The 11,907-nt window shown below is 45.0% G+C and overlaps 1 protein-coding gene across 1 annotated transcript; it reads right to left on the minus strand.

The window, feature by feature from the left end:
• Nucleotides 1-797: 797 nt before the first annotated feature.
• LOC129753515 (uncharacterized) lies at nucleotides 798-9,093 on the minus strand. The gene is made up of 4 exons (XM_055749333.1): nucleotides 8,990-9,093; nucleotides 8,198-8,424; nucleotides 2,942-6,820; nucleotides 798-2,836 (listed from the first exon to the last, which is right to left on the minus strand). The coding sequence occupies exons 1-4, from the start codon at nucleotides 9,091-9,093 to the stop codon at nucleotides 798-800; spliced, it is 6,249 nt and encodes a 2,082-aa protein (XP_055605308.1).
• Nucleotides 9,094-11,907: the final 2,814 nt, after the last annotated feature.

The raw sequence follows: 11,907 nt of genomic DNA on the forward strand, positions 1-11,907 counted from the left end.
TAAAGCCCCAATCAAGACAAATAGTCATCAGAAGTCCGCATCATGCTTGGAGTTGTAAAAAGAAAGTTTTTGCATTTAAAATTTTCCATAAAATTATTAAACGTCATCTTATTCTTTGTATGCAATGCGTGTTAGACGACAGTGGGTAGTGTTGCCGTAGGTCAGTAAAAACAGGGGATTGGGTCGAGTTCCGACAGTATATTTGTACCAATACAAAACTGGTGTATAGAAATACTTCAAGACTAAAAATACAAAATACAAAATCATCAGAATGAGGTTATGTAAATGGATAAGCTAGACTTACATTTAGTCGACCTCCCCAAGCCAAACGAAACCTAGCAACTTTATAATTTTCGCCGTTGGCCTAACCTGTTTTATGGTTTAGAATTAATTTATAATGCCTTACGGAGTTATTCAAATATTTAGTACTCACCGCAACGCTAAATGTTCACAACAACAATAATGGCTTTACACCTCGATCAAAGGCAAATCTAAATTTGTCCTGGCTACGAATCTGTGCGAACAATCAAAATGAATAAAGGAAATAGTTCTAATCTACATCTAGACAACTTACTTGTCCCTCCAGCTGGTACAATAAAGGTTCACAAATCTTCTAACTTTAAAACAACCGAAAACCTCTTAATGCCGCACTAAATCAACAAACTTTTCTACTGTTGCGTCGCGTGGTACTTTTCTCAAAACTATCATAACGGTACTTTCTCAACAAAGATAAATTTTCACTCTGCCCCCGCTCCAACGGTCAATGTTGCCAGATCGAAATGTCAATCTGATGACAGCTACAGGCAGCACTCGGTTTTCTCCACTCTTGCCGCAACATCCTCCCCCCGGTGGAATCCGGTAGACTCGGTTCCGCAACCATCTCCAACCTCCAGGACTGCTAGGCGAGACAACGGTCGACGAAATACTCCATCTCGAGTTTGTACTAACGCTTGGCGACATCTACCATCCGGGTTTGTTATCAGCTGCAAGACTCTACCTCGGGTCCAACCATTTCGCCTACTGCCCTCTACCAGTACTACTAGGGCTCCAGCTTCGATCGGTTTCGTCTCCCCGAACCACTTAGTGCGTTTCGTCAGAGTTGGCAGGTACTCAAGAGTCCACCTCTTCCAGAACGTATTCAACTGCTTCTGAAGCTGACTCCATGAGTAGCTAAGTAGTTTGCTGCTGCATTCCGTTTCAACGATCGGCTGACATACTCCATCGGAACTACCCAGCAGGAAGTGGTTTGGGGTAATCGCTTCACTCTCCGCGGAGTCTAACGGCAAATACGTCAACGGTCTACTATTGACGATGGATTCGGCCTCAACCAGTAGTGTTTGCAGTTTCTCGTCGTCCAGTTTATCGTGGTATGCTTCCAACAACGCCTGCTTGACGGACCGGACCATCCTTTCCCAAGCTCCACCCATATGGGGAGCAGCCGGGGGAATGAAATGCCACGTTGTGGTAGTATTCGTGAATGTGGCTTCAACACCGGAGTTGATTTGTTGACGAAGTATTTTCTCGGCACCCTGGAAGTTCGTCCCATTGTCACTGTGCACTTCGGCTGGGGCACCTCTTCGGCCGATGAATCGGCGTATAGCAGCAATGCAGGATTCGGTAGTCAAGCTGTGAACAGGTTCTAGAAGGACGGCTCTCACCGTAAGGCACGTGAAGAGAGCTACCCACCTTTTCACGTTACTCCTTCCAACTCGCACCATTAACGGACCAAAGTAGTCCAGCCCTACGTTCGAAAAGGGACGGACTTGCGACGACAATCGGGCCACCGGTAGCGGTGCCATCCTGGGAATAGCTGGTCGAGCCTTGTAAACAGCGCACTGTTGACATTTCTTCGCTACTGTTCTCACCAAAGATCGTAGTGCTGGTACGTGAATACGTTGCCGTGCTTCATTAACCACGGTCTCGTTGTTGGCGTGATGAAATCTACGATGCAATTCATCGATGTACAAAAAGGTAATCCAGTGTTCCTTGGGAAGTATCACCGGGAACTTTGCGTCCTTCTTAACACCTTTTACTGCAGCGATTCTTCCGTCGAGACGAAGAACCCCGTACTCGTCGATACTCGGGGTCAGCTGATAGATTCGACTGGATTTTTCAATACGTATTTGATCCTTCTTCGGCAATTTTAGATTTCTTTTAAGGGTTACAACTTCATCGGGATATGCTTCGCGTTGGGCCAACATAAACAAAGAACGTTCAGCCTTCTGCAGTTCTGCTCTCGTAAGACAGCCTAAGTTGCGACGTTCAGGAGGCAATTGTCTGTTGGCACTGTAACGGTGGACGTATGCTGTTGTTCGTAGAATTCGGCACCATTTTGAGAAGCGACGATAGTCAATAACAGGTTGGAAAAAGGGCACATCATGATGTGAATAACACGCCCGTAGTTCCTCTTCAGTCGTCGATACCACTTTACTGACTGGCCATCGATCCTCGGACAGTCTCAGGAATTCCGGTCCACTATACCAGATGCTCGTCACTTTAAAGAAAGGGCCTGATCCCCACTTTGTTGCTTCGTCGGCAGGGTTCTGCTTCGACGGGACCCATCTCCATTCGTTCCGGTTGGTCAACTCCAGGATTTCTGCGACCCTGAATGCCACGAAGCGGTGATATTTCCGGGGGTCTCCCAGGATCCAGCTCAGAGCCGTGCTTGAATCGGTCCAGAAACAGCGTCTCGTAACTCGCAGTGAATGGTTTTGAACGACAAACTGTGTCAAACGAGCGCCTAGAACACATCCTTGGATCTCCAAGCGGGGTATAGTCCACGGTTTGAGCGGGGCAACCTTGGTCTTAGCGGCCACCAATGCGACTTCACTGCCACCTCAGGAGTTGATGTAACGGAAGTAGACTGCACATGAATATGCAACTTCGCTGGCGTCCACAAATGTGTGGATTTCGATGTTCTGAGGAGCTTCCGAGAAGTAACTTCGCTGTATTCCTATGTTGTTAATGTGCTTCAGCATTTCAACCCATCGATGCCACAATTCGCAAGTATCGTCGTCAACTGGCTCGTCCCAACCGAGCTTCTTACGCCAGGCCTCTTGGATTATAATTTTCCCAAAAATGAGATACGGAGCCAACAATCCTAGTGGATCAAACATGGTCATGACGTATCGCAGAATCTGTCGTTTCGTAGGAGTAGATTTGTTCTGAATCAGGAACGCCATGTCATCACGCATAACCATAGAAAATCTGAATTCGTCCTTGGCTGTGTCCCAGATTATTCCGAGAACTCGTTCGGATGCTTCTCCTTTCCCGGGATTCAAATCTTTAATTGTTTCCGATGACATCTCTCCTAGGTGCTCTACAACTTGTGGACAATTGGAGCAGAAGTTACGCAATTCAAACCCACCCTTCAGGTGGATCTCCTTTACTTGACTGGTAATTCGCTGGGCTTGTTCAATGCTCCGAAAACTCGCAACATAATCGTCAACATAATGGCCGGAAATAATATTTTCGACGGCGTCTGGATACTCCTCGATGAACTGCTGTGCATTGGTATTTTTGACAAATTGTGCCGTGGCAGGCGAACAGGATGACCCGAAGGTGGCGACGTCCATAACAAAAATTTCAGGATCAACATCAGGATCGTCGCGCCATAAAAATCTCTGCGCCGACCGATCCTCTTCGCGGATGCGGATTTGATGATACATCTCCTTTATGTCCCCCGAAACTGCGACCGGATGTTGGCGAAATCTGAACAAAACAGCTGGTAGGGATGTGAGCTGATCCGGGCCCTTCAGCAGCAGTGTATTTAGCGATATTCCATCGACTCGGGCGGCCGCATCCCATATCAACCGTACCTTGCCTGGTTTTTTAGGATTGGTCACAGCTCCGAGGGGAAGGTACCAAGTACGACGGACATCTGCAGTGTCTAACTCAGAAGGTGTTGCTCGATGACAATATCCCTTTTGTTGGTACTCGCGGATTTGACGTGTGATGCTTTCTCTTAACAGGGGGTCCTTCAACATCTTTCGCTCAAGACACTGTAGCCTTCCAAAACACATGGCGTAACTATCAGGGAACTCTACGTAGTCGTACCTCCAGAGTAACCCCGATTCGAATCTGTCTCCGACCCTTTTTGTTGTATCCTTCAGTATTTTTATCGCTCGTTTATCTTCGTCGCTGACAATCGGTTGAAATACTTTGGTTCCTTCTTCTTCGACGGCAAAAAACCTTTTAGCAGCTTCATCAAAAGGAGTTTCGTCCTGGCACTCACACACATGGTAACTAATCGTTGGAGTCTGGTCATCTCGCGTACCACCATATACGCACCACCCTAAGCGAGTGCGTACGGCGGTAGGATCTCCAGCACCTCCTTCTCTCGCCTTGAGAGGGACAACAAGTTTTAGGTTATCGAGTCCAATAAGAAGCTGTGGACAAACGTTTTCGAAACCTTTAATAGGCAATCCTCTAAGATGAGGGAACTTTTGCTTCATCGTGCTGATCGGAAGAGTTTGTTTCGGAAGATCTAACGATTGGATGGTACCGACATTGACGAGTGGGTATCGCTTGGTTTGACCTGCTCCCGAAATAGAGAAGCCAACACGCTTCGATTCGTTTTCCACTCTCGTAACATTGCTTGTCCACTTCAAGCATAACGGCTGCTTTCGCCCATTCAAGCCTAGTTTATCAGCCAACTCCGTTTCTATCATCGTCAATGATGAGCCTTCATCAATGAATGCAAAGGTATCAACCGATGAGTTACCGTTGTACAAAACGATCGGGATTATGCGGTACAGCAAAGATGAAGCAGTAGAATGATGGCTGACAGTTTCTGAGGGCGAGCTTGATGGTGTGTTGTTGGATGGCTTCGGCGGTACAGACTGGTGCAGGAGAGGATGGTGCCGTTTACTGCAACCGTTGACACCACAGCGATTCCTATTATTACACGGTCGTCGACCATGTGCATACAGGCACGTTCTGCATAGGGCCAGCTCTTGAATCCGCTTCCACCGTTCATCGACAGATAGCTGTTGAAATGTACGACAGTCTCGTGCACGATGCCCCAACTTTTGGCATACCGCACACGCAATCGTTCGTTGTGAATTTCCGAGCGTACCCCGGGGGTTTACAGCTGAGCTCCCCCCGGTATCGGAGTGCACAAAACTCCGTTCTACTTTGTGCTTTTCTCGTCTAGTCGGATGTCGTTTTGATTCCGCATTGTAGGTGGTGACACTGTAGGCATCAGTCACGACCTCTTCCATAAACGCTCCAAACGTCTGGAGGTTAACCACTTCATGCACCCTTCGATAGCTGGCCCATCGCATCTGGTACTCGGTCGGAAGTTTTCCGATCAGATCCTTAAGCAGGCTAGGGTTGGCCAGATGATCCGTTAGTTCGGCTGCAATGATGTGATCGCAGAGAGCTTGCACTACGGTCCCGAATTCGATGAGTGTCTCGAGTCGGTCCGTTTTCGGAGATGGAGTGGCCTTAACACGCTCGATTAGTGAGTGCACCAAAAGATCCGGACGACCAAAGAGCATCCGCAATTCTTGAATGACACGAGGAACCGATGCTGGTAAGATCAATCGGCTTCGGACTGCTTCCCATGCCGCTCCTTTAAGGCATCGTTGCAGGCGGATCATATTTTCCCCTTCGCTGAAACCACACGCCTCCGTCGTGTAATTATATTGGCTTATGAATACCGGCCAGTCCACAGGATCTCCGGAAAACGGCGGCAAATCTCGTGGCAGAACTTGACGGGCTGCCGCTTGTGACTTGGATGGACCTGGCGCAAGAGTATTCGTTCGTCGCTCCACATTTGCGACAGGAAACTCAACTTGGGTAACCGGAACAGCAGGTTCAGGTAGTTGTTGATTAACTCGCTCCTCGCTGTTCTCGGATCGCTCCGAAATAGTCGGTAAAACTGGCTGCGGAAACAAAGGTGCTTTTGCTGACTGAGCCATTGCACCTGATGAACAAACTGTTGTTGTTGTTGGAACCAACTGCTGCTTGGGTGGAGATATCGGCTCATCTCGTTTCTCAGCTGGAGGGAATGAAGCTGTTTCCAACTGTTGCTGTGCAATTGCAGGGGGTGTCAATGCCAATCGACACAGATTGAATTGATTTTGCAGCTCTTGAAGCTGCATTACGGACGGTCGTTCATTTCCCTGCCAGGCGCGTAGTTGCTGCTGCAGGGTAGGCACGGTTTTCGGTTTTTGATACTGCTCCTCTTTCCTGGTGACCACCTCTCCATAAGGAACATTCTGGATGTCGCGTGAAATCTGTCCACCGACTGCACCTTCCGTGTCAGAATGTGTTTGGCTAGCCACCCAGTTCGCAGTTCGCTGCGACTTTTCTTTCGGCAATTCTATTTCCTGTGACCGGCTGCTGTGTGAATCGTCTTCCTCCATCAAATCGCTCATCAATTTGTATCGTGTTGCGATATACCTTTTTTCCAGCTCCTGTTCCTCCTCCAGTTGCTTCAACTTCAGCGCGAGTTTTGCCTTACGGACGGAGGACGAGGTCCGAATAGAAGCGGTTTTTGTCGGAAGGCATTTTGTACACATCCATGGTTTGTTTTTTATATCATCACCTACTCCGGCACAGGAAAAGTGCCACCAATTGGAGCACCGATCGCAAGCGACAACATTGTCGGCTGAATCCGGCTTATCACATGCCACACAGCTGAATGCATTTTCCAGATCGATGGTGTTGTAATAATCGCTGGAACTCATCTCAGTGGCCATCGTGTAAATTCTTGAAGAATTGTTGCCGTAGGTCAGTAAAAACAGAGGATTGGGTCGAGTTCCGACAGTATATTTGTACCAATACAAAACTGGTGTATAGAAATACTTCAAGACTAAAAATACAAAATACAAAATCATCAGAATGAGGTTATGTAAATGGATAAGCTAGACTTACATTTAGTCGACCTCCCCAAGCCAAACGAAACCTAGCAACTTTATAATTTTCGCCGTTGGCCTAACCTGTTTTATGGTTTAGAATTAATTTATAATGCCTTACGGAGTTATTCAAATATTTAGTACTCACCGCAACGCTAAATGTTCACAACAACAATAATGGCTTTACACCTCGATCAAAGGCAAATCTAAATTTGTCCTGGCTACGAATCTGTGCGAACAATCAAAATGAATAAAGGAAATAGTTCTAATCTACATCTAGACAACTTACTTGTCCCTCCAGCTGGTACAATAAAGGTTCACAAATCTTCTAACTTTAAAACAACCGAAAACCTCTTAATGCCGCACTAAATCAACAAACTTTTCTACTGTTGCGTCGCGTGGTACTTTTCTCAAAACTATCATAACGGTACTTTCTCAACAAAGATAAATTTTCACTCTGCCCCCGCTCCAACGGTCAATGTTGCCAGATCGAAATGTCAATCTGATGACAGCTACAGGCAGCACTCGGTTTTCTCCACTCTTGCCGCAACAGGTAGTCTGATTATAATTTTTGAACTGCCACCTTTTAAAGGCGCAGTGTGTTTGATTCAATATTTTAATGAAATTTCAATTCAAATTTACCAATCAAAGTTGGTTATTGAATTCAATATCATCTTTAATTGTTGAATTAAATGTCTTAGCTGGCAAATTGTTTAACATGTTTGTCAGTACTTATTTTGAAACACCTTTCTGGAGCCAGTAATTTCCAATTATTATGGTACATTATTTTTTTGAACTGAAAATGAAGACTCGAGCGTAAACGATAAAAAAGCATCAAAAACAATCCACCCTCAAATATCCTGTATATCTCTGTTTTCGAATTAAGACCTGTCTAGCATTTTCCGATAAACCATTCGCCTAGATAATGTCAACATTTCATATCCTGGAGTGTCCCAAAACCATATGCCCACTGGAACTGATAACAGCAAGTATGTAACCATATCCCGTTGACGCCTACCCTCAGCAAAAAAAACTGCTGCACTTTTATGGAAATTTTCCAGCTGGCTTTCTATCGGAGGAAAAACATCCAAAAGGAAAAACCAACCCTCATCGTTCGACCGAACCCGGCTTCGGATAAGAAGTGACAATTTTTATACCTAAAAGGGTAACAGCAAACTTAAAAGAGAAGAAGCAGAAAAACAAACCACCCGACGATACACCTCTAGGAACAACCCACAGGGCCCTCGCCAGGCCAGGCCAGGCCGCAAGCAATGTGGCAAAACATGTCCGTATAAAACTAGGACAACAAAACTGCTGATAACGGGAAATTGTACACCAGCAAAGAGCAGTCGCCGGTTGGTTGACTTTTTTCATGTCTGTCTGTAGTAGGTCCGCGTGCTCATCATCGACAAACCGCACCACCGGGCTGATGGCCCCCGGTTTGCTCACTTCCAGTTCCAGCTCCAGCTCCAGCAGCGAAGCCGAATGGCCGTTTCTAGACCTCTCTACTGTTACAGCCAGACACTTCACGGTAGCTTCAATGCCATCATACCTTGCCACTCTACTTTTATAGAAATTAACTGTTCACACATCGGTGGATTGTCATTGAGCCTTTTGGGAAATGCCATTTCCCTTTTTATCAGACAGAACAGAAAGTGTTGCATGAGGGCAATTGCTTTTATTTTATTGTAAACAAGTTGGGCAAGAAGTTAAATGAAAGATCTAGAAATAGATTAGAAAAAAAATAGCTTCACTTCCTAATCAAAATTCAAGAATTCAAAGCTTTTTATCTCTTGATAAAAATATTTCGCGATGAACTCTCAAAACTGAATAACGTATAAATTCGAATCTCGCGCCATTCAAGCTTCGAAGCACACTTGAGCATACTTCCTACCTAAAAAAACACCTACGCACTTGACAATGAGTTAACCATCTTCTTCCATTCCTTGGCCTGAACCCACGCCAGCTTTTTTTTTTGAATAAGTCCTCATCTCGCGTATCCGAAATCCCGACAAGATATTTTCGGCAGGCTGCGTATTTTGGAGCCGCAGTGCGTTGGTTGAGTCCAGTCCATCAGAGAGAATCATCTCCACGGGCCATCCTCCTCCATTCAGTGTGCACTTTACTTTGATGGTGGTAAATCCACCGTCGGTAATCGGCGGCCACTTACACAAACCAGCTGTGAAATCATTTCTGGATCCCCCAACAGCATCAGCAACAGTTCTTCCATCTTTTCATTCATCCATCCAAGGAGTGCGAGGGTGTACCTGCACGGTGATTGAAATAACAGTCGTGTCCGTTCGTTGGTGTCGTCGTTGAATGTCGACAAACGGCAGCCGTTCCAGTACGGATCTGGGGCGGAATCTGTTATTCCTGCCACGCGCGGACATGCGCACTTCGGGCTTCCTTGAGTGCTGCTCCTCGTTGTGCGTGTGTATTTTTAGTCCATGTTTAATTGTCATGAAAAGACGAATCTGTTTCGATCTTCAATATGAAGGATTAAAAATACTTATATTTCAAAATAAAAAAAAGTTAACTTTGTAACACCATCACGTATTATTCGGTACAATTTGGTACCCGAGAGTTTCCATGCCAGAAATTGTTTGTATAAAAGTTTAATGAGTCTTCGATTTTGTTAACATTCATAGATCTCACATGTGATTTAGATACAATATTAGGGAGCTACTGAATCGATTTCTACTTTGATCAACATGAAATTTTCGCAGATAATCATCATTAACTAAGCCTGAAATTAAAATATCTGAAAACTGTTTCTAACGTTTGAAAGCCTATAATTTGAGTTTCAAATAGGCTAAATTTGGTTTGTGGTTGGTGTTTTTTTTTATATATTCCTTAAAATGTAAAGGGTGATACGGTCAAAATTTGGTCAAGGGAAAACGCGTGTAAATCGGTGAAATCGTTTATTTAAAAAATCTAATTAAATTTCTTTTTCAAGTTTAATTAGTATAAAATTCAGGAAAAATATTCAGTTAGGCTTCCGCTTTTCCAAATCCGAATTTCCGGGCCTTACGCTTAACCACTGCCATCAGATTTTGTACAGCCGCCTTGTCCACCTTCTTCGCCGCAGAAAGCCAGTTTGCCTTGAACTGCTGCTCGTCCTTAGCAGTTTTTTTGGTCTTCTTTAGGTTCCGCTTGACAATAACCCAGTATTTCTCAATTGGGCGGAGCTCTGGCGTGTTGGGAGGGTTCTTGTCCTTGGGAACCACCTACACGTTGTTGGCGGCGTACCACTCCATGGCCTTTTTACCGTAATGGCAAGTTGCCAAATCCGGCCAAAACAGTACGGAACAAGCGTGTTTCTTCAGGAAAGGCAGCAGACGTTTATTCAAACACTCTTTCACGTAAATTTCTTGGTTGACAGTCCCGGAAGCTATGAAAATGCTGCTTTTCAAGCCACAGGTACAGATGGCTTGCCAAACCAGATATTTCTTCGCGAACTTTGACAGTTTCATGTGCTTGAAAGTATTTGCTACCTTTCCCCTTCCTTTTGCCGTATAAAACTCCTGTCCCGGAAGCTGCTTGTAGTCGGCTTTGATGTATGTTTCGTCGTCCATTACCACGCAGTCAAACTTCGTCAGCATCGTCGTGTACAGACTCCGGGATCGTGCTTTGGCCGTCGTATTTTGTTTATCATCGCGATTTGGAGTCACTACTTTCTTGTAAGTCGATAGTCCGGCTCGTTTTTTGGCTCGATGCACGGTTGTAGACGATACACCCAGCTTATTTGCGGCATCTCGGAGAGAGAGGTTAGGGTTTCGCGTGAAACTACTGGCAACTCTCTTTGTCGTCTCAGCGGCTTCAGGTTTTCGATTTCCTCCCGATCCAGACTTCCTGGCTGTTGACAAACGTTCCCCAAACTCTTTAATTACATTTGTAACGGTTGATTTGGCAACATTTAGCGGTTTTGCCAGCTTTACGTGCGAGTAGCTCGGATTTTCGCGATGCGCGAGCAAAATTTTGATACGCTGCTCTTCTTCCTTGGACGGCATTTTGACAACTGAAGAGTGAATTCCAAAATCAAAATAGGAGCAACATTCCACACACACACACACACACACACACACACACACACACACACACACACACACACACACACACACACACACACACACACACACACACACACACACACACACACACACACACACACACACACACACACACACACACACACACACACACACACACACACACACACACACACACACACACACACACACACACACACACACACACACACACACACACACACACACACACACACACACACACACACACACACACACACACACACACACACACACACACACACACACACACACACACACACACACACACACACACACACACACACACACACACACACACACACACACACACACACACACACACACACACACACACACACACACACACACACACACACACACACACACACACACACACACACACACACACACACACACACACACACACAACCTTCAAAATGAGGGGTGTTCAGGTTTTTTAAATGCCAAATTGAAAGAAATACGTCAAATTGATATTGGCTGATATGAATAAAGCTCTAGTAATTGCTTTTGCTATTTTCGAGCAGTTTTGTTAGTCAATATCTTCGAATGGCATGCATATTTTTAATCCGGAGCAGGTTGAAAGTAAATGTTTTACTCAGCTTTTTCATATCTAGCTGAGCAAATGCTTTCAAATGTTGCCATTCAAAAGTTCGAGCAGAGTAAAAGCTATCGAAGCAATTGCTATTTTTTTATTCATACCACCTATTGACTAAATTTTGACCGTATCACTCTTTAAGAATCACCACATGAACGAATACCACAAAGGGCATACAGTCAAAATACTATTTTTTGTAGTCTGAAGATTGTTTAATGAATAATTTGTATTGAAATTTCAACTCAGAACAACTTAAAGCTCACAAGGGATTGTTTTTGAAAAGAGTGTTTGTTTTACTTACCACGAATTTATCACTCATGTAAAGTCAGTTGGAGCAATTCATTAAATCAATATCTAG

Source organism: Uranotaenia lowii, chromosome 3, assembly GCF_029784155.1.
Source record: "Uranotaenia lowii strain MFRU-FL chromosome 3, ASM2978415v1, whole genome shotgun sequence".
Lineage (NCBI taxonomy): Eukaryota > Metazoa > Arthropoda > Insecta > Diptera > Culicidae > Uranotaenia > Uranotaenia lowii.

Bases quoted from the DNA above. Each gene is read 5' to 3' on its own strand.
- LOC129753515 (XM_055749333.1), bottom strand. From the start codon at position 9,093: ATGGAAGAACTGTTGCTGATGCTGTTGGGGGATCCAGAAATGATTTCA. The intron at 6,821-8,197 runs GTACAATTTCCC...TTGTATTTTTAG, and splicing joins GGCGACTGCTCTTTGCTGGT to TCTTGAAGTATTTCTATACA. The intron at 2,837-2,941 runs GTTACTTCTCGG...TCAACTCCTGAG, and splicing joins CAACATAGGAATACAGCGAA to GTGGCAGTGAAGTCGCATTG.